The 23,898-nt window shown below is 39.4% G+C and overlaps 1 protein-coding gene across 6 annotated transcripts in view; it reads right to left on the bottom strand.

The window, feature by feature from the left end:
• The window catches only part of CBFB (core-binding factor subunit beta), a 73,330-nt gene that overhangs the window by 8,161 nt on the left and 41,271 nt on the right, over positions 1 to 23,898 (bottom strand). For 3 of the 6 annotated variants that reach the window (XM_063654376.1, XM_063654374.1, XM_054453848.2), the window contains one exon: positions 10,522 to 10,648. In XM_063654376.1, the coding sequence (XP_063510446.1) occupies positions 10,522 to 10,648 (127 nt within the window). The remainder of the gene's footprint in view (positions 1 to 10,521; positions 10,649 to 23,898) is intronic. The other 3 variants (XM_063654375.1, XM_063654373.1, XM_054453847.2) reach the window with 1 other exon arrangement.

The raw sequence follows: 23,898 nt of genomic DNA, 5'->3' as shown, positions 1-23,898 counted from the left end.
ACTCAGGCATGGTGGTGCACACCTGTAATCCCAGCTACTCGGGAGGCTGAAGCAGGAGAATCGCCTGAACCCAGGAGGCAGAGGTTTCAGTGAGTCGAGATCCGGCCACTGCACTCCAGCCTGGGCAGCAGAGTGAAACTTTATCTCAAAAAAAAAAAAAAAAAAAAAAAAAAAATTGCACCACTGTAACCTAGCCTGGGTGACAGAATGACACCCTGTCTCTAAAAAAAAATAAAATAAAATTCAGGGGGAAGGAAGGGAGAAAAAATAAATAAAATTCTGAACATAGAATTATAGAATTTTAGAGTGGCAAAGTACTTGAGGGATCTGATTCAACTCTCATTGTGCAGATGACAGCCTAAGACTAAGGTTAAGTGATTTCCCCCAAGTAACATAGTTGGAGGCAGAGTCAGAACACAGAATCAGACCTATGGAAAAGATGAGCCTTTAACTTACAACTGGCATTAATGTCAGCCTCCTTAGTCACTGCTAGTTCTCCCTATTGCTAAGTCTGGAAGAGACACAAAGCACAAATTTTAAGTCCCAACATGAGAGAAAGGAATGCACTTTCCCCAAACTCATTAAAAAGGTTAAAAAGCAGCCATAAAAAAGAATGATTTCATGTCCTTTGCAGGGACATGGATGAAGCTGGAAGCCATCATTCTCAGCGAACTAACACAGGAACAGAAAACCAAACACTGCATGCTCACACTCATAAGTGGGAGTTGAACAATTAGAACACATGGACACAGGGAGGGGAACATCACACACAGGGAGGGGAACATCACACACAGGGGCCTGTCGAGGGGTAGAGGGGAAGGGGAGGGAGAGCATTAGGAAAAATACCTAATGCATGCAGGGCTTAAAACCTAGATGATCGGGAGGCTGAGGCAGGAGAATCGCTTGAACTCGGGAGGTGGAGGTTGTGCTGAGCCGAGATCGTGCAATTGCACTCCAGCCTGGGCAACAAAGGCGAAACTCTGCCTCAAAAAAAAAAAACAAAACCAAAAAAAACAAACAACAACAACAACAACAAAAACCTAGATGATGGGTTGACAGATGCAGCAAACCACCATGGCACAGGTATACCTATGTAACAAACCTGCACATTCTGCACATGTATCACAGAACTTAAAGTAAAATTTAAAAAAAATTTTAAAAAGGGTAAAAAAAAGTCAGCAGATTATAAACATCTGTCAGATAAGCAGACTGCGAGAGCTGTTCCAACAGGCATGTCAAAAAATATAGTTCTTACAAAGTATGCAACCTAAGGAAAACTTCAAATATAAAATATCATTTTAAAATGAAATAGTGGGAATAATCTACATTTCTGGGCTTGGACCATGATGGCTCTACCACTTTAGCTATGTGACCTTAGGCAAGTTTCTTATTCTCTCTTAGCCTCGGTTCCTCAAAATGAAGAGGTAACTTACAAGAGCATTTAAAGATCAAATATAAAGCCAAAATTGTAATGTACACTGCCTGGCACATAGGATGCACTCATGATGCTGTTATTATAACAAAGCTGCTCATCGCTTCCCATTTACATTTATGAACTTTTCAAATAACTATTCAAATGTTGAAAAATCCATATCCTGCAGATAGAATAATTTTTAGAAACTAAAACAAGGCTATAACAAAAATAAATCTTAATAAAGTCTATTGCTCCTCTGATAGAGAACCAAGACTCTCTTCCTCTGGTAGTGGGGGAAGTCAGATTTCATATCCTTTTCCTCCTTCATTAATCTTCTTCCGATTCTCATTCTCAGTCTGAGTTCATACTCCCAGTTCATTCTCATCTACTGCCATTTCCCAAAACACAACCCAGGAAGGCCTAGCACAGACATATTCTCATGTTGATTTATCCGTACACAAGAAAGAATATTGGTAGAGTTAAATGATTTGAAAACTGAAGTCTTTGGAAATTTAAAATAAATAGAGGCTGAGATTTTTTTCTTGGACCACACAGAATTGAAGGCCCCAAAACTATGCAAAATACAAATACAAAAACCACATAAAACTTTTTGCCTGTTTTTATTTCCAAATAGTTTCCACATAAAATTCTCCTATGATTTTAATTGTATTAAAATTGCTCATAGTAGCATAAACAATAATTTACCCATTCTCTGACATTAAAGACAACCATTTATTTGCTGCCACTTTATAATCTAACCAAATGTAGGCATTTTTAAGATAACAGAGAAAATATCTTTATGCACCCTGTCACCTTGGAGCTGAGTTAAAAGCCAAGAGTGCTATATTACAATTTTAGGTCAAAAGGCCAATCAAGGTGAAGGCAGTCTCTGGAAACAGAGACTAGTGTACAAGTTGCTATCTTTCCAACTCAACTATGATCAGAGCATGAAATCTGTCCTTTATTAACCTCAATCTTCCTTCATAAAAGACATCTGAATTAGTTATAGACATACATACCCCAAAAAGAAAGGTCATGGGAAACATGTCAACATTTTCAGATCAAGGAAGGATTCTCAGACAGAAAAGGCGCTAGGATGCTTCTATATAGCAACAGATGCCAATGGAGAGCATTTCACAAAAGTAACGTCTGTGATTACTTTTTATTTTTAAAAGCCTTCTTTTTATACAAGTACAGAATAGTGCCCAAATTGTTAAGTATGTAATGATGAATTTTCACAAAGCGAACACACCCACCTAACTAGCACACAGGTCAAGAACTAACATTACCAGAACGTGGGAAGTTCTCTTCATACCCACTTCTAGTCACACTCAACCCCCAGAGTAACTGGTAGCCTCCAACAGAGCCAAGAAAGTCCAAAATCCTTTACTGGTTGTTTCAAAAAACCAAACCAACCAACCAAACAAAAAACACCAGAATCTAAAATAGCTTGACAAAATAATATCTTCGACTTTCACAGTCTAAAGTTAGGATATGACTACTTTTACTGCTTTTCTGCCACTCCAGATATGTTGTGAGCCAAGTGCACAGAAAGGAGGGGTAAAGAAACTGGCTTCCACTGAGTCCCCATTCTAAGCCTCAGATACTGAGCTCTGCAACAGCCTGGTTGGGAGTTTTTACTGATGAGGCTCAATGAGAATAAGCAACTTTCTGAATGCTATGTGGCACCAAGTAGTGGAGCCGGGATGCAAAACCTTGTGCTCATTCCACTACATCCAGAGTCCTCATTATGTTCTGCCACCCACTGGGTTCCGTAAAAACACCCCCAGGGACACCAGAGGGAGACCAAAATAATCCCTACCCTGGCTTTGCCCAGAGCAGTGCCTTTTAAAAAAACTATTTTATACAGTGGGGCTCTGTATACAATTTCAAATAAAGGAAGGGTTTCACATAAAAAACAGCCTATATGCCAGAGAATAGAGATAGCAAGGTCTAGAATCTTCTGTTTTCATTATTCTGTGTAATACTAAAAGCAAATTATATTTTTTTCTAAATAGGTAATTAATGATACAAAATTCATAAGGTACAGAAGATATACAGTGAAAAATAATAATTTGCTTATATTGTCCCCCGGGTACCTGGTTCTCCCCCATAGTTTCTAGTTCCAGTTTCTTACATATTCTACCAGAGAATGACTAATGCACATGTAAACAAAAATTACCCATAGAGTAGGAAAAATACCCAGAGAGTAAGATATTATACACAGTACTCTGTACCTTATGTATATCATTTTAACGTATATCAATGATTTAAGAGTATTTGGTAAAGGTTACTAACATAAACAATGCTTCTTCATTTCACTATAGTTTCTCATTTCAAGTTAATGATAATCTGCCATTACCTCTGAAAGGTAAAGAAAATATTGTACTACTGAAATAGGCTGTTCCAGAAAAATGAGAAAAAGAAAACACTAAATCCTATCATGAAGGATCGAAAACTTTCTAAATTTTACACATGGTGAAACGGAAGAATGCTCAAGGAATTTCAGAACTAGTTTCAGGTTAAAAGACACTGTTGAAAATCAAAACCCCTTGGGTCACCAACCACTTGGAGTTCTGCTTCCCCTCTTAGTAATCTTAACCTTACACATAGATTAAATACTCATGAGCACCACTGTTACAAGTTTAGCATGGCAGGGCTGGAGGCCTCAGAAGTTATCCAAACAGTGGAGGACATCCCTAAGCCTCTGTGCTGCTAGGATCTCAAGCTTCCACAGGCCGTTTACTGACTTGCTGCCACCCACGAGTTACCACTGTTCTCTGGCCCTCCTCTCCAGTCAGGCATCAGGACCACCCACTAGAACCATTATTTTTCTTTTCTGCCTCAGCCCTTTTCTATTCCAGGCAAAACGGTTCTTAATCTCTCCTGGCAGATTTTATTTTTCAGCTTAAGCATCTTTACGGGTGGTGTGGAAATTAATCTCCCAGCGCTAAGCTGTATTTGTGCAGGCCTCCTGGTTAGGAAACTGGTTTAAATACTCACTTTTTCTTCCATTAACCAAATATTTGAGGGAGAGCAAGTTAATTAATTTTTTGGAGACTCTCAGTTTTATCAACTGTAATAATGTTAGATTAGATGATGTTTGAATCTCTAAAGATATCTGAAACACAGAGGGGAAACAACATTTTTCTCCAATATTCTCTTTTTAGGAAAAAGAAGGTAAACTGCAAGAAAATAAGCTGACATTAGGAATTTTTTACGGATGGAAAAAAAAGACAAAGAAGCAAAATATATACACGCAAAGTGCCAAAAGACACACAAACCCCAAACTCCCCTATGTGATTGCCAGTGCATGCGCTGGAGTCAGATTCCAGCCCAATTTTCCAGATGACAGTTCTCTACAAGAACTGATGTTTTAAATTACTGCCATAAGGGACTACAGGATCTTAAATCATTGATGAAAATATAACTGTTTTCTCTATGCTCTAGGTCATAATGCAGGGAAAGTGCCTTGATACACTTCAGAGAACTAAAAGGATGTTCTTGTTAGCCAAATAACTCAATTAACTGGAACCAGCATTATGGTGGAGCTTTTAGTGCTAAAAAGAAGTACTTTAGAGCTATTATTTACTGTAGGCATACACATACCAAGCATCATACTAAGTGCTTTACAAGCATTTTCCCATTTAATACTCAATTTCTGTGAGAAAATTAGGGCTCTTGAGGCAAGTGATGGAGCAGGAATCTCAACTAGGCCTGACTACAAAGCCCAGGCTCTCAATCACTGACAAAAAAACAAGTAGAAATAATCTATCTGAGCAAGAAATTATGTGACACTTCTATCAACAGACTATATTTCTGTTCATATATACATATAAACTCACATACCAAAATATTCTTCAAACATTTTAAATTAGAAAAATCAAATTAACAATGTATTTATTTCTTTTTGTGGGGTCAGGGAGACAGGGTCTTGCTCTGTTGCCCAGGCTGGAGTGCAGTGTCACAATCATAGTTCACTACAGCCTTGACCTACTGGGCTCAAGCGATCCTCCCACCTAGCCTCCCAAGTAGCTGGGAACACAGGCATATGCTACCATGCCTAGCTAGTTTTTAAATTTTTTGTAGAGACAAAGTCTTGTTATGTTGCCCAGGCTGGTCTTGAACTCCTGGGCTCAAGCAATCCTCCCTCAGCCTCCCAAGGTGCTGAGATTAAAGGCGTGAGCCACTGCAATTTAGAATAGAAAATTCTTAGTCAATTAATCTAGAGTTTTATGTAAAGCAAAATACATACAAAAGCTTTCAACAGTTGTTCCATTAATTGTCAGACAGTTAATCTCCAACTATAATGTAGCTGAAGAGCACTTTTTAGAAAATGATTCCCATATTCATTTAAAGCCATGTTAGCTTGCTCCAGAAATACTGACCAATCACACTCTCTGACTTGGCAGGCTCTCTTACTCCTCCATGCCTTTGCATACACTGTTTGTCCTGCCCAGAATGCTTTCCCCAACTTGTCCAGCTGGCAAAACACACTCTTCCTTCAAATCCCTCTAAGTGTACTATCCTGTGAATTTCCCAAGCAGAGGCAGACTTAAGCTTCCTCTACACTGTTGCTGTCCCTTTTTTGAACCTCCATTATGTATGGTGGTTGCTAAAGTACACTGCAATGATCTGTTTATCCATCATTTTCCCTCAAGACTGATAGCTGATCAAAGACAGAAACAATGCATTTTCATCTATATATTTCTCAGTCCCTAATGCAGAATACAGACCAACACACTTGGGGTTTATTACTTTACTTAACTAGTTAATATAAACCAACAGATTATAAATATTTAGAATCTTTCCAGAGACCATTAAATATGTATTATCTACTTGAACTATCCTAGCAGGCTCTTCTATAATTCTAGTTTTCAGACAGGCAGGATAGGGGCTGTTTTTTGAAGATATCCAATGAACAACTAAGCAGTGTACAAAGCATTGTGGTAGGTAATGTGGAAGACACAAAAATCAGGGGCTCCATCGCATGGGATTGCCATAAAGTGGAGGGCACCAATGTTTATAATTGTTTCAACATGTTGTTCAGTAAGAACACTAGTAGAAATAAAAAGTGCTACAGAATGAAAGGGCTTTATGATTATGACTAAGAAGACTGAGGAAACGCCTGACATTTAATGACAACATTCAGGTTGGGCCTTGACGGACAGAAAAGAACATTCTACATCAGAGAACAAAGAGCATGAGCAAAAAGGTTCAGAAATGTAACAAATGTATATTATACATTTTAAAGCTTCTAAATTTTACAGATACAGAAAGAAAGGGCGTGGTGTGGAAGTCTTGTATTCACATATATGAAAATCACAAGAATTATAACAGCATCAAAGAAAACAAATATATCACATATATCCCTCCGTTTTCTTCTCTTAGCTAACAAGTATTCGTGGGGACATCCTCAGCTGCTATCAGCCCATTAGATTAATTAACTCACTGACACAGAGATCTAGGAATCACTAAAAGATACTAAATTTTAGGCCGGGCGCGGTGGCTCAAGCCTGTAATCCCAGTTCTTTGGGAGGCCGAGGCGGGCGGATCACGAGGTCAGGAGATCGAGACCATCCTGGCTAACACAGTGAAACCCCGTCTCTACTAAAAAATACAAAAAATTAGCCAGGCATGGTGGCGGGCGCCTGTGGTCCCAGCTACTCGGGAGGCTGAGGCAGGAGAATGGCTTGAACCCAGGAGGTGGAGCTTGCAGTGAGCTGAGAATGTGCCACTGCACTCCAGCCTGGGCGACAGAGTGAGACTCCATCTCAAAAAAAAAAAAAAAAACAAAAAAAAAAACCCCACTAAATTTTAGGCTGGGTGCAGTGGTTCACACCTGTAATCCCAGCACTTTGGGAGGTCAAGGAGGGAGAATTGCTTGAGCCCAGGAGATTGAGGCTACAGTGAATCGTGTTCGCACCACTGCACTTCTGCCTGGGCAACAGAGTGAGACCCTATCTCCCCCCACCCCTCCCCCAAAAAAGATATTAAATTTTATTTCAAGTCTGGGCACAGTGGCTGACTCCTGTAATCCCAGCACTTTGGGAGGTTGAGGCAGGTGGATCACCTGAGGTCAGGCGTTTGAGACCAGCCTGACCAACATGGTGAAACCTCGTCTCTACTAAAAATACAAAAATTTGCCAGGTGTGGTGGCGGGAACCTGTAATCCCAGCTACTCAGAAGACTGAGGCAGGAGAATTGCTTGAACCCAGGAGGCAGAGGTTGCAGTGAGCCGATATCGTGCCACTGCACTCCAGCCTGGGCGACAGAGTGAGACTCTATCACACACACACACACACATACAAAATTTATTTCATACACTAACCACCAAATAGGCTTGATTTTTAAACGTATTCTAAGTAAATATATATTTTAACACAACTAGAAATTTTATGTAGTACTTTAAATAATATTAACAATAATAATAGCACCTGACACCTAGTCAGTGGCACATACTCTAAAAGTGGTTTCACATGTATTTACTCATTTAATCCTCACAATGACCATATGAGACAGGCAGGATTATTACTCCTATTTTGTAGATGAGGAAACTCAGTCATAGAAACGTGAAATAAGCTGTTCAAGCTGACAAAGTAAATGACAGAGCCAGATTCAGACTTCTGCCTGGCTGTAGAGTCTGGGCTCTTAGCCACTGTCTGCACTCATGCATGCACACACGCACACATACCTTAATTTAAATAATAGTGTACATATAATTTTGTGCTTGGAAAAAACCCACAAATTTTCTTCATTATGTAACATTGACTTTAAAACTTAAAAACAGTGGTAAAATACACATATCATAAAACTTACCATCTTAGCCATTTTTAAAGCATACACTCAGTAGTGTTAAGTACATTCACACTGTTATGCGACCAACTAGAACTCTCTTCATCTTGCAAAACTGAAACTCTATACTCTTTAAATAACTAACCCCCATTTCCCCTGGCAACCACTATTCTACTGTCTGTAGATTCCAAAAGTATATAGGAAATGAATTTAACAATCTTAGGTACATAATACTGATTTTTAACACCTGGAAATGGTTCTGTTTAGTTGATACATTATATTTTAATGTGTTTTGATTATCAAAGATGAATGTGTGCTTTTTCTATTTCTTCTTATATGAAATGTTCATGTTGATACAAAGTTTATAAACTTGAAGCATGATATACAGTAACATTTGACAACACTCTTCTTCAAACACATTAGTTCTTATCTTGATTATTTTTTCTAGAATATACTTTTTTTTTTTTTTTTTTGAGGTAGGGTCCTCATCCAGGCTGGAGTACAGTGGCATGATCATAGCTCCTGCAGCCTTAAGCTCCTAGGCTCAAGCTATCCTCCTGCTTCAGCCTCCTGAGTAGCTAGGACAACAGGCATGTGCCACCACGCTGGCTAATTTTTTATTTTTTGCAGAGATGGGGGCTTGCTATTTTGCCCAAGATGGTCTCAAATTCCCAGCCTCAAGCAATCCTCCCACCTCAGCCTCCCAAAGTGCTGGGATTACAAGTGTGAGCCATCGCATCTGGCCCTAGAATATAATTTTTAAAGAAAATCTGTATTTCTGAACAATTTGTATATACTTTGAATATTAATTTTTATAATTGAGGTCTGTTTAAAGCAGAGTACAATTTTGTGTAAAAAAATTAAAATTCCATTGTCAATTAAAAGACACATCAAAATTCAGAAACCAACATGGTAGATTAAAAAAAGTGGGGGAAAAAAGATCAAATTTTAAAGCTGGGCAAGACTAAACTTCAATGGGTACTAAAACTAAATAAACACAAGAAATAAATTAACTATAAAAATCGAAATAATGGGCCAGACGCAGTGGCTCACGCCTGTAATCAATCCCAGCACTTTGGGAGGCTGAGGTGGGTGGATCATGAGGTCAGGAGTCCGAGACCAGCCTGACCAACATGGTGAAACCCTGCCTATACTAAAAATACAAAAATTAGCTGGGCATGGTGGTGTGCGCCTGTAATCCCAGCTACTCAGGATGCTGAGGCAGGAGAATCACTTGAACCTGGGAGGCAGAGGCCGCAGTGAGCTGAGATCACGCCACTGTACTCCAGCCTGGGCCACAGAGCAAGACTCCATCTCCAAAAAAAAAAAAAAAAAAAAAAAAAATCAAAATAATGATTACTTTTGAGCAGAAATCATGAGAAAGTCATGATTAGATGTATATATGGAAGGGGCTGCTGGGGTAGCTGTCAAAGGTTTATTTATGTATTATTTATTTATTTCCTAGAGGCAGGATCTCACTCTGTCATCCAGGCTGGTATACAGTGGTACAATCACTGCTCACTGTAACCTCAAACTCCAGGGCTCAAGTGATTCTCCTACCTTGGCCTACCAAGTGACTAAAGCTACAGGCATGTGCCACCACACCCAGCTAATTTTCTTACTTTTTGTAGAGACAGAGTTGCTCAGGCTCAAAGTTTTATTTTTTGACCAAACCGTGGTTGTAAGGATGTTAACCTTACAGTAATTCATTGGGCTATAGATTTTTTATTTATTATTATTATTTTTAAAAATGTATCCTAAGTAAACCAGCAAAGGAAGCTACAGATTTGTTAATGTTGATTTCTGTTTCTGTATTTTACAATAGAAAGGTTAAAAGAAAAAGTTTAATTCCGTTCTTTGAATAGTTTGAAAATATTAAATTTTCCTTTAGTTAAAATCACACAAATGACCGACAATTATAGTTATAAAATCAAGACAAATATTCATAGAAAAATGGAAAGTAATATTACTCCAGAGTTTTAATAACGTTCTAAAAATATGCAGTCTATGTTAACATAAGCTGATTTTTACAAATAATTTGAAAAATAAGAAAAAAAAGAGGTGAGATTTTGGGTAAATGAATTAAGAGAAAATATACCTTATTATAGTAAATGATTTTTATGAAGACCAATGAATGAGGAATTGATTTACAACTTTAAAATTAAAATAAATTTCTTTACAGCAATTACATTTAATAAATACAAAGTCAGAGAGTACAACTTTTTAAAAATGGAAGACAAAATTAAACTATTAAAAAGCATTATGCACAAACATCACAAACACAGCCTGAGAGTTTGGGGGAAAGTACTAACCAGTTACTGCCAGCAGCTGTGAAACTCTCACCTCCATTTCCTCCCGATGAGACCTGTCTCTATCTTCAAATTCGCGTGTCCTTCTCCGAGCCTCTTCAAAGGCCTGTTGTGCTAATGCATCCTCCTGCTGTCAGAATACATGAAATACCTATTTTAATTTTGATTTATAAAAAAAATACAAGATTTGGGCTTTTTTTTTTTTTTCCTGAAACAGTAGCCGGGCGCAGTGGCTCACGCCTGTAATCTCAGCACTTTGGAAGGCCGAGGCGGGCAGATCACTTGAGGTCAGGAGTTCGAGACCAGCCTGACCAACATGGTGAAACTGCATCTCTACTAAAAATACAGAAATTAGCTGGACGCTGTGGTGCATGCTTGTAATCCCAGCTACTTGGGAGGCTGAGGCAGGAGAATAGCTTAAAACTCAGGAGGCGAAGGTTGCAGTGAGCCGAGATTGCGCTATTGCACTCCAGCCTGTCTCAAAAAAAAGGAAAAGAAAAGAAAAGAAAAAAAAGAAACAGCATCCCACTCTGTTACTCAGGCTGGAGTACAAGTGCAGTGGTGGAATCACAGCTCACCGCAACCTGAAAATCATAGGCTTAACCCCATTACAGCAATTCTCCTGCCTCAGCCTCCCAAGCAGCTGGGACTATAGGCACGCACCACTGCGCCTGGTTAATTTTTTTTTTTAGTTTTTGTAGAGACTGGGTCTTGCTATGTTGACCAGGCTGGTCTCAAACTCCTGGTCTCAAGAGATCCTCCCATCTCGGCCTCCCAAAGTGCTGGGATTACAGGTGCAAGCCACCTTGTCCAGCCTTTTTTATTCCGACAGAAACAAACAGCAGAGTATTTCTGAAACATCAACATCATTTAAAAAAAAATGTCAGAGGTACTTTTAAAAGAAAAATTCAGTATTTCATATTTTATGCTACACCTTGGAAACATAAGTCATGTTAATCATATTCTAACAATTGAAAATGCTCTTCCATTTTCTTTACCTACTTAATCCTACTCATCAAAATAAAATCCTGACCAATACCATATTTAAGGCTAAAAAATGTGGTAAATACTTCTATCATTTGGGGAAAAGAAAGGCTCTATGAACTAAAGCCAGAAATATAAATGAAGATGAACAGCACTGACTACACAAATGTTGGAAACTTCTGGACAACAAAAAGCAAATAAAATCTCAAGGGAAATTATTAAGGAAAATATATTTATTAACATATAACAAATCTGTCTTTTCCCAGTTAGTGGCTAAAGATCTGCACATGAAGGAAACCCAGATACCTCAGGGCTCATTGTGTCTAAAAAGGTAACCAACTTAAACTTTCTCCTCTACTCTTTTTTGGTCTCTGTTGGTGGCACAATTTTTTTTTTCTGCAAGAAACCTGAGCCATCATCTTTGACTCTTCACTCTCTCCTTGTCTCCACAATCAATCAACCACTGAGTCCTACCCACTTGATGTCCTATATATTTTTGGAATCTTCAGTCTCCTCTTCATTCCTATAAAAAGTTTCCTAGTTCAGGCCCCTAAAATCTCACTTAAGACCATTGCAAAAGTCTCCTCAACAGTCTCTCCTTGCTTCCATTTGGTCACTCCTCAACCCAATCTACCACACAGCCATCGGAGTATGCCTTTAAAGCACAATCTGACCACAATGCCCCCAACTTAAAAAAGCTCCCTCACTGCGTACAGCCCAGGATGCTTGGCCTTTGCCGTCACATACTTCTGAATACTAGATTTTTTTTTTTTTTTTGAGACGGAGTCTCACTCTGTTGCCCAGGCTGGAGTGCAGCGGTGTGATCTCTGCTCACTGCAACCTCTCAGGTTCAAGCAATTATCTTGCTTCAGCCTCCCGAGTAGCTGGGACCAGAGGTGCGCATCACCATGCCCGGCTGGTCTCAAACTCCTGACCTCAAGTGATTTGCCTGACTTGGCCTCCCAAAATCCTGGGCTTATAGGCGTGAGCCACCGCGCCCAGCCAGAATACGAGGATTTTTGATGGTACACTTGAAGAAACGAAAAGATCCAAAACAATACCAGGAAAGTCATCAATACTACTCACTTTCCTAGATTCACTGCAGCAAGGGGTGGCCACGTAACTCAGTTGTAGCCAATGAGACAGAAACACAAGTCACCTAATGGGGCTTCCAAGAAAGTTTGAGACATTTCACCATTCCACCTTCTTAGGAACTGATGCAGTGCTCAGAGATGCAGCAGCCATCTTGCAAACATAATAATGAGGACATAGTCACATAATGAGCATGGTACAGCAGCAAGATTAAAAGACCTCATATCACGTCAGGGTCAAAAAAAAAAAAAGACCCAGGGCCTCTGATAACATAATTAAGTGCTATACCAGGCCTGGACTGTGTACTGCTGGATATCTTGTTCTGTGTGGTAAATCCTTTATTTGTCACTGTCAGTGGGGTTTTCTAATACTCAAAATTATCAGTGACAATGTCTATAACGTAAACAGAATGGAAAGATGTAATCAAATTCCCATTCTTATGATGCACTTACTAGCTTTATAACCCAGGGCAACGTTATTTCATTTCTCTAAGCCTCAGTAAATTCACATGTAAGAAAGGCATAGTTAATACTTTATAACAAGATTGTTGTAAAGATTAAATAGCACATAAAAAGTGCTTAAGCATACTGACAGCATTCAATAAATGCTATTATTCAACAAGCACTTATGGATACATAAAATTCAAACATTTGACTGAACATCATAACATGGACCTACTATATTCTCAGGACATACTACATAAGCCAGAGGTATCCGCAAAAGAATGCTGTTCCCAATTTCCCACGGCTTTCTATGCACTTAGGTATCAACTGGGACACATGTGCTAATGACAGGAAAAAACTGTGGGCCTGGTGCGGTAGCTCACACCTATAAGCTCAAGCACTTTGGGAGGCCAAGGCCAGTGGATCACCTGAGGTTGGGAGTTCAAGAGACCAGCCTGGCCAACATGGTAAAACCCCGTCTCTACGAAAATACAAATACAAAAAATTAGTCAGGCATGGTGGCAGGCCCCTGTAATCTCAGCTACTCGGGAGGCTGAGGCAGAAGAATCACTTGAACCCCTGAAGGTGGAGGTTGCAGTGAGCCGAGATCACACCATTGCACTCCAGCCTGGGCAACAAGAGCGAAACTCCATTTCAAAAAAAGAGCGAAACTCCATTTCAAAATAAGCCAGGAGATATTTGGTAGCCTTCACTTTCTTGTTCCATCTTCTGTTTTGATCTTTTCTTTACTATCTTTTTTAGAGAAGGGGTCTCGTTCTCCAGCCCAGGCTGGAGTGCAGTGGTGTGATCACAGCTCACTGCAGCCTCAACCTCCCAAGCTCAAATGATCCTCCTGCCTCAGTCTCCCAAGTTGCAGGGACTACAGGTGTGTGCCACTAGAGCTAATTTTTAAATTTTTTATAGAGATGAGGTCTCGCTGTGTTGCCCAGACTGGTCTTGAACTCCTGGTATCAAGTGATCCTCCTGCCTCAACCTCCCAAAGTGCTGGGATCACAGGCATGAGCCACCGTGCCCAGCTTGTCTTGGTATTTTCTAATGACATGTGAGACGTACGTGCAGTGAACAGAGTTCACACTTTAACAAATGGTAAAATGGAAAGACAATCAGCAATTACCAGTATTATCCTGATCTTTTCCTGCTGCAATCTAACACCTCCTTCTCAAGGACAGCATAAAGGGCACCTGCTAATAAAAACCAAGTGCTCACCCACAAAGTAGGCTCAAATGGCTAGAAACAACCAACTCCATTCAGGTTCGGGTAGGATAAGGTTTTCAATTCTCCAGTCCCCACCAGTCACTTGTTATACTACTAGTCTGTTACTCCAAAGTCTATACCACAACCTGCACAATGTAGCCAGGTGGGGTCATCATAAAACGTGGTTGGGTGTAAATGAAATCCATGTGGAAAATAAAGGCTTAGCAGTTCTGTCATAGAGCATACACAGAATATTCGACCACTCTTCTTGTAGTAATTCTCTCTTCACTGTATTTAAATTGTGTCTTTATTTGTTGTCTAAATCTACAACTATATGTATTTTACAGTTCGGTAACACTTACCTTTCTGCAGCAGAGTTTAAAAACTGGAAGTTCATGCTTAATTAAAAAATTAAGAATCAAATTTGTTTCTAAGAAAGTCGATGATGAACATGTAATTTGCACAAAATATTGACATTTACTATTTTCTGTGGGGACCAGAATGATATCACTGATCACATGAAAACCAAAAGAAATAAATCTGCTGAAGAAGCATCAGTATTTACATAAAAGACAATCAGTATGTGCAGCTGCAAATGGTACATTTAACACATCAATCTGTAGCACGTAACTTTTCACTTAAATGACTCTTCCAAATTAATTTCACCCACATTTTTGTGCATATGTAAAAAGTAAAGCTGTTTATACGCTGCTTCATGAACAGAAAAACCTTGCAAACAAAAAGACACTAACTTTACAGCAGTGTCATCAGCTACTTCAAATAGAAAATTATCAATTTCAATAATGGTTCAATTTTTCTAATCCAATCATGGAATCAAATAAAACTTTGCAAGGTCATTATACTGAAGGTGAAATATTGTTTTGTGATTGCCAAAACAAAGTCATTTAAAAAGTACAACAATGAAGATAAAATTATTGGCTTATATTCGTAATACAAATGTTGGTGGAACACATATTGTATAAGAAAATAACATTCTCATTGAATTAGAAATCTACTAGGAACCAGTAGTGGTACGCATATAATTTATAACTGCATCCAAAGAAATGAAACATTCTAACCTTTAGAAGTTATAGTTTATATAACTTATAAATATCTTTATATATCCATAGTTAAAGTAACTGAACTGTAGAATTTTGACAAAGCTGACGATGAATTAAAAAAAATAATCTCATGACAGTACACACTGGATTTTTAGAAAACTTGAGTCTCAAGAACTATGCTAAAACCAACCTAGTTCCTACAATAACACTGACCTTCTTTTGGTAAATAAGTCTTTGTAGTAACGTTTTGTTTAAAATTAGTTGGAAATCTCTGATTATTCAATGGTAAAGTGCCAAAATCTTCATATTTTTCAAGCTTTTAGAGAATTATATTAAAAAACCAAGTGTGGCCGATCACCTGAGGTCAGGAGTTCGAGACCAGTCTGGCCAACACGGTGAAACCCTGTCTCTACTAAAAATACAAAAATTAGCTGGGCGTGGTAGAGGGTGCCTATAATCCCAGCTATTCCGGAGGCTGAGGCAGGAGAATGGTTTGAATCCAGGAGCTGGAGGTTGCAGTGAGCTGAGATCGTGCCACTGTACTACAGCCTGGGAAACGGAAAAAGATTCCATCTCAAAAACAAACAAACAAAAAACAACCAAGTGTATAAAGAACACATTCAAACTTAAACTAAAAGATGAAAATACAATTTAAATTTGAATCTTTATAACTGTACTCAGAAATATCTTCATTTATAGAAAAACCTTTGAAATATTTTATTGCAGTATTTTACACATATAAAAAAAGTACATGTATCTTAAGGCTATGCTGTCCAGTATATCAGCCAGATGCCACAGATGACTACTGCAAACTTGAAATATGAATAGTCTGTTGGGTACAGTGGCACACACCTGTAGTACCAGGCTGAGGTGGGATGATCACTTGAGCCCAGGAGTTTGCGGTATAGCGAGACCTTGTCTCAAAAAAGAAAAAAATAATAATATGAGTTGAGAAGCAATGTAACTACACTATATACCCTGAATTTCAAATACTCACTACCAAAATAATATATCTCAATAAATTTTTATATCGGTTATATGTTAAAATAATACTTTTGAGTATACTGGGTTAAATAAAATGTAAAAATCACACCTGTTTCTTTTTCTAACTTTTAAAATGGGCATCTAGAAAATTTTTTTTCTAGAAAAATTTAAATTACAGTATATGGCTTATATATTAATTCTACAGGACCGCACTGTCCTAAACTCAGCTTGATAAATTTTCACAAATTGAACTCGCCCATATAACTAGAGCCATATGAAGAAACAAAACAGTATCAGCATCCTGGAAGCCTCCTGCTCCATTCCAGTAATTAGCCCCCTCCACCCAAGAGGGCACCATAACCCTTACTTCTAAAGCATGTGTTAACGATGAATAGACTTTGGGCATTTCAGTTTCTGTGCTGCTCTACCCTGTTTCCCTCCTGTTCCTAGAGGTGACCACTATCCATAATTTTGTGAATACTGCTTATGGCTTTCCTATTATTTATTACCAAGAGGCGTTTTGCTTAATTTTGCCTCTTTTTTACTTTCTATAAAAAGAAATAAATGGGGGGAAAAACATGTATTGGTTTTACCTGATTTTGTACTTTTACATAAATCAATTCATATAACATGTGCTGTTTTTTAAATTATTTATTTTTTTGAGGTAGTCTGTTGCCCAGGCTGAAGTGCAATGGCACAATCATGGCTCACTGCAGCCTTGACCACCTGGGCTCAAGTGATCGACCTACCTCAACCTCCCCAGTAACTAGGACTACAAGTGTGTGCCACCATGCCTGGCTAATTTTTAAAATTTTTTTGAGACGGAGTCGAGCTCTGTCACTCAGGCTAGAGTGCAGTGGCGCGATCTCGGCTCACTGCAACCTCTGCCTCCCAGGTTCAAGTGATTCTCCTGCCTCAGCCTCCCGAGTAGCTTGGACTACAGGAACCCACCACCATACCCAGCTAATTTTTGTATTTTTAGTTGGGACAGGGTTTCACCATACTGGCCAAGCTGGTCTTGAACTCCTGACCTTGTGATCTGCCCACCTCGGCCTCCCAAAGTGCTGGGATTACAGGCATGAGCCACTGCACCCGGTCAATTTTAAAAAATTATTGAAATTTTTAAATTTCAGGCTCTTCAACTCCTGGCCTGAAACAACCCTCCTGCCTTGGCCTCCCAAAGTGCTGGGATTAAAAGGGTGAGGCACCATAACTGGCCTGTTCTGTACCCTCAATATTTTTGAGGAACTCACACATATTGGTGTTAGTTGTAGCTTTTCATTCTCATTGTATTTGTGTGACCACGCACTTTATAAATTTCACTGATAATGGCCATTTGCGCAGTTTACAATTTCTAGCTATTACTAATAATACTGTTATAAATGTCCTAGCACATATTTTGTGATGAATATGCATATTCACTCCTGTTGCCGTCATGCCTTGGAGTAGAACTGCTAGATCATAGTGTATATACATATATGCATGCGCAGCTTGCATATTTACAGCCAGTTTTCCAAATGTTGTGCCAATCTTACATAAACAACACACCAACTGCTGCTCTACATTCTTGTCAATGTTTGGTATTGTCTTTTTCATTTTAACCATTCTGATGACTGTGTGGTAGTACTGTAGTTTTAATAATTATTTTTCTGATGACCCAAGAAAGCTGAATCCTTTTTATTTGCATAGCCTGTTTATGAACTGCCTGTTAAATGTCTTTCGCCAGTTTCTTTTAGGTTGTGTTTCCTTTCAATGAAAATATTTTCTCACTAAAATGTAGGAGTTCTTTACACACACACACACACACACACGTATTTTTTTTGAGATACAATCTCACTTTGTTACCCAGGCTGGAGTGCAGTGACGTGATCTCGGCTCACTGAAACCTCTGCCTCCCAGGTTCATGGGATTCTCCTGCCTCAGCCTCCTGAGTAGCTGGGATTACAGGTGTGTGCCACCATACCTGGCTAACTTTTGTATTTTTTAGTAGAGATGGGGTTTTGCCATATTGGCCAGGCTGGTCTCGAACTCCTGGCCTCAAGTGATCTACCCACCTTGGCCTCCCAAAGTGTTGGGACTACAGGCGTGAGCCACTGCGCCTGGCCTCTACATATTTTATATAAGTCCTTTGCCAGAAAACATTTTCCACCACTGTTCAGGTTGCCTATACATTCTCTTAATACTGTCTTTTGATAAACAGTTCTTGGTTTTGCCATAATTTGTTATTTATCCATTTACTTACAGTTTAGCATCTTTTGTGTCCTGTTCAAGTTTTTGCCTACTCCAAGGTCACAAAATGATCTTCTCATTTTCCTTTAAAAAGCTTTACTATTTCGGCCAGGCGCAGCGGCTCATGCCTGTAATCCCAGCACTTTGGGAGGCCGAGGCAGGTGGATCATGAGGTCAAGAGATCGAGACCAGCCTGGCCAACATGGTGAAACCTTGTCTCTACTAAAAATACAAGAATTAGCAGGGTATGATGGCATGCGCCTGTAGTCCCAGCTACTCGGGAGGCTGAGGCAGGAGAATCACTTGAACCCGGGAGGCAGAGGTTATAGTGAGCTGAGATCATGCCACTGCACTCCAGCCTGGTGACAGAGCTAGACTCTGTCTCAAAAAAAAAAAAAAGCTTTATTGTTTCACATTTTATAAACTGCTATCCATCTGAAATTGATTTTTGTGAATGGTATAAGGGGCTCTGATATTTCCCCTCACAGAAATGTTTTATTGTCCCAGCGCCATTTACTGAAGAGACCTACCCCCTGCCCCCCTACCCTCGTCTGCACTGCAGTGCCACCTTTGTCTTTGTTTACTGCTGGTATATAAAAAGGTAACTGATGGTATACTGACCTTGTATTACATCTAATGCCCTGTGAAATTCATGTGTTAGTTTTCTTAATAGTTTGTAAATTATCTCAGATTTTCTAAGTACATGCATCTTCTCCAAATAACAGTTTGGTGGTTTTTTTTGTTTTTTTTTGAGATGGAGTCTCGCTCTGTTGCCCAGGCTTGGAGTGCAGTGGCACGATCTCGGCTCACTGCAAGCTCTGCCTCCCGGGTTCACGCCATTCTCCTGCCTCAGCCTCCCAAGTAACTGGGACTACAGGTGCCCTCCACCACGTCCGGCTAATTTTTGTAGTTTTGGTTGAGACGGGTTTCACCATGTTGGCCAGGCTGGTCTCGAACTCCTCACCTCAAGTGATCCACCTGTCTTGGCCTCTCAAGAGTGCAGGGATTACAAGCATGAGACACCGCATCTGGTCACATGTCTTCTGTTTCTTTTTGGGAAAAGAATCTTGGATGGAATTCCATTTTTAACTGGAAATGATTTGATTCTGAAGTAACTGAACTTGGCAAAATTTTCAGAAGAATCATAAATAGACAGAATCATAAATAGAGACAGCTTCGACAGGTATTGTCTTATACCGGACTTGTCAAAGAAAGGTACTCTGGACAAAAGCAGAGACAATACCTGTGAAAATATTTCAGCTGAAATAGTTATACAATTTAATCTTTCAAAAATGAAATTGACTCTCTTCCATTTAGCTCTTAGTTTACCAGATACTTCAGCATTTGTTAGAGAGTATTTTGTCAATTTTTTACATAGTTTACAGACACTCAATTGACGATTGTCAGCAGTTCCAAATTTACTAATCATAATATGCAACTCTGAAGCGTATTGTGGGCACTTTTATGAAGAAAATAAAAATAAGGGGCTAGATGCAGTGGCTCATGCCTATAATCCTAGTGCTTTGGGAGGCTGTGGCAGGAGGATCGTTTGAAGCCAGCAATTCAAGACCAGCCTGGCCAACATGGTAAGACCTCGTCTTTACAAAAAATAAAAAAAATTAGCCAAGCACGGCAGGAGCTTGAGGCTGTAGTGATCTGTCATTGTACCACTGCACTCTGGCCTGAGCAACAGAGCAAGACTCTGTCACTAAAAAAAAAAAAAGAAAAAAGAGGCCAGGCATAGTGGCTCACGCCTGTAATCCCAGCACTTTGGGAGGCTGAGGTGGGCAGATCACCCAAGGTCAGGAGTTGAAGACCAGCCTGACCAACATGGAGAAACCCCATCTCTACTAAAAACACAAAATTAGCTGGGCATGGTGGCACATGCCTGTAATCCCAGCTACTCAGGAGGCTGAGGCAGGAGAATCGCTAGAACCCAGGAGGCAGAGGTTGCGGTGAGCCCAGATTGTGCCATTGCACTCCAGCCTGGGTGACAGAGTAAGACTCTGTCTGAAAAAAAAAAAAGAAAGAAAAACAAGACCATATTGAAAAATCTATATATTCTTCAGAAAAATATTAGATACAGATATAAATAAGAGACTAATAAAGTGCATGAATAAGTATCAAGACTAAGTATTCTGCTTATTAATCTTAATGTTCAGAAGATTAACATAAAGATATAACTTTTATTTTGGTTTAATGTGCACATATGTTATTTTATTTAAAAACGTATTTTTGAAAATGTTTTTTGAATGAAACAACTTTTCTAGGCCTAGCAATATAATAAAATCAATTTGTGGGTCAATAAATTTGTGGGTCAAAATGTTACATAATTTCAGTTATTTTAAACATGACCTTATACTTTTAGGAATAATACAGTGACAGTAAGCAATATGGTCACTCTCATCCTATCAAATTATATTACATTATGAATGATATAACATTAACCATGAACTTATAAATAACTTTTCAAAAAACTGTTTTTTGGTTAATTCAGAAGAGTTATTTCTGCCTGTGTGATCAGCAGAGAGAAACAAAGCTGTGTTGGGCCATGGAAGTGAGGCTGCCACCAGGCTCACTCGCTAGAGATGGGGCCTATTCCAGCCCAGTGAAAGAGGGCTGAAATCCACGCTTTGTGATTTTACACACCACCGCACAAGACAGACATCTGGAGAAGAGTGGAAACCCTAAGTATAAAATGCTAAAGTACAAGCAGTAACAAACAAGAGTCTTCGTTTAGGAACTGTACTGCACGCTACATACTGTGCTAGGCATGGCCCTTTACATAAGCTATCCCATTCAACTGCCCACAATCTTGTGGGCAGCATTATCCCATCTTAGGAAGGAGAAATCTGAGGCCTGGAGAGATTTAGTAACTTGCCAGCATCACACAGCTAGTGTTTTAGTCATCTCAGGATGCCATACTAAAATACCATAAATGGAGTGGCTTAAACAACAGAAATTTATTTTCTCACATTTCTGGAGACCAGCAATCCCAGATCAACATGCCAACCAATTTGGTTCCCCATGAGGAACCTCCTTCTGGCATGCAGACATCCGTCTTCTCACTGTGTCCTCATACGGCAGAGAGAGAGACAGACAGCTCTCTCCTGTCTCTTCTCATAAGGACACTAACACCCTACTGGATCAGAGCCCCACTCTTATGCCTTTATCTAACCTTAATTACCTCCATAAATGCCCTATCTTCAAGTACAGTAACAACGGGAGTAGGGCTTCAACATATCAATTTGGGGATGGGGTACACAAACATTCAGTTCGTAAGAGCCGGTAAGTGGTGGGGCCAGGATTCACATTATACAACTATGAACTCCTGCCCCTAGCGTCTACATTTCATTGCCTCTTTACTTATATTATCTTGCAGATGACCTGGGGACAAGGAGAGCTACAGGGAAGTACTGATTGCTGCCTAAATAGCTGGAGTCACCTGCTCTGAATTTTTTTTACTATACACTGTGTAACTCCTATTATCATAAGAGTTATGTAACTCCATTGTGATAGTAGTAAACTATCACAACAGATGGCACTTAATTTGTAGTGATATAGTTCAATTTGCGGACTATGGAAATAAGGCTTGGAAAACTCCAAGTATGAAAAATGTTAAAAATTTTAACCTATCATCTTAATAAAATAGTTTTTGTTGTTTGTTTTTGAGACAGGGTCTTGTCTTGCTCTGTCACCCAGGCTGGAGTGCAGTGGTGCGATCTCGGCTCATTGCAATCTCAGCCTCCTGGGTTCAAGCAATCATCCCACCTCAGCTTCCTGAGTAGCTGGGACTACAGGTGCACACCAGCACAGCTGGCTAATTTTTTTTTTTTTTTTTGGTAGAGACAGGGTTTTGCCACATTGCCCAGGTTGGTCTCAAACTCCTGGGACCAAGCAATGCTCCTGTCTCTGCCTTCCCAAGTGCTGGAATTACAAGCGTGAGCCACTGCACCCTGTCAAAACACTTTAGTTTTAGAAGTCAATCCAATCTGAATTTTCCTTATATAAATAAAGTCTGCTTTATCACTTCTCAACAGAAAATAGACTTCTAGATTGCTGGTTATTATTTTTCTGAAAGAATTGGAAACTCATTAGCATTGTGGAAATCAGGGTAGTGCATGGATTCTTTATTTTTATGTTTAAAGATGAAGGTCTCATTATGTTGCCTAGGCTGGGCTGGAACTCCTGGGATCAAGGGATCCTCCCGCCTCAGCCTCCCAAGTAGCTAGGACTACAGGCATGTGCCACTGGGATGGCCCGGGGCAGACCAAGGATTCTTTCTTAAGAATTTTAACTTTGAATTCTAAACTTTTCACTAGAAAGTTTTAATTTTTTGATCCCCTTTAAAGAAAATTCTTACATTTCCATATATAAAGAACTATATGGGAAGAGACAACAAAGAAACAACAAAGAGTTTCTTTATATTCCTGTTATTATTTTAACTTTTATTGAGAAGGTTAATATCAAGCAAACAATTAAAAGACATTAATACCTGCTAATAATCAGGTGCTTTTACATTTTCTTTGTTTTTAAAGAGACAGGGACTCACCATGTCACTCAGGCTTGAGTGCAGTGGTGCGATCACAGCTCACTGCAGCCTCAGACTCCTGGGCTCAAGTAATCCTCCCACCTCGGTCTCCCAAAGTGCTGCGATTACAGGTGTGAGCCACAGCACCCAATCTGCTTTTACATTTTCTTTTGGTGCTTTTAATATGTCATCACACAACTTTCTAGCCTCTATGATTTCAAGAGAAGTCAGCTGTTAATCTTACCGTGGTTCCTTTGCATGTGAGGAATTATCTTTCTTGCTGCTTTCATGATTCTTTGTCTTTCAACAGTTTATAATGTGACTAGGTATGGATTTCTTTGTGTTTATCCTACTTAGTGTCCATTGAGCTTCTTGGACAATGTGGATTAATATTTTTCATCAAATGTGAGAGTTTTTGGCTACTACTTCTTAAAATGTATCTTCAGCCTCTTTCTTTCCTTTCCTGAAACTTTCATTACATTTATGTTAATATGTGTGCTCGTGTCCCACAGGTCCCCAAGACTCTGTTAATTTTTCTTGTTCATATGTCAGCTCTTATCTACCATTTAGTCTGTGAACTTTTTGTTACTACTGTACTTTCCAACTCCAGAATTTCTTTTTTTTTGAGATGAAGTCTTGCTCTGTCGCCCAGGCTGGAGTGCAGTGATGCGATCTTGGCTTGCTGCAACCTCTGCCTCCTGGGTCCAAGCTATTCTCCTAACTCAGCCTCCTGAGAAGTTGGGATAGCAGGCATATGCCACAACATTCAGCTTTTTTTTTTTTTTTTTTTTTTTGAGACGGAGTTTCGGTCTTGTTGCCCAGGCTGGAGTGCAATGGTGCA

The sequence above is a fragment of the Pongo pygmaeus genome, chromosome 18 (assembly GCF_028885625.2).
Source record: "Pongo pygmaeus isolate AG05252 chromosome 18, NHGRI_mPonPyg2-v2.0_pri, whole genome shotgun sequence".
NCBI lineage: Eukaryota > Metazoa > Chordata > Mammalia > Primates > Hominidae > Pongo > Pongo pygmaeus.
The sequence above is the reverse complement of the archived record's forward strand: the minus strand, read 5'-3'. Positions and strand labels throughout refer to the sequence as shown.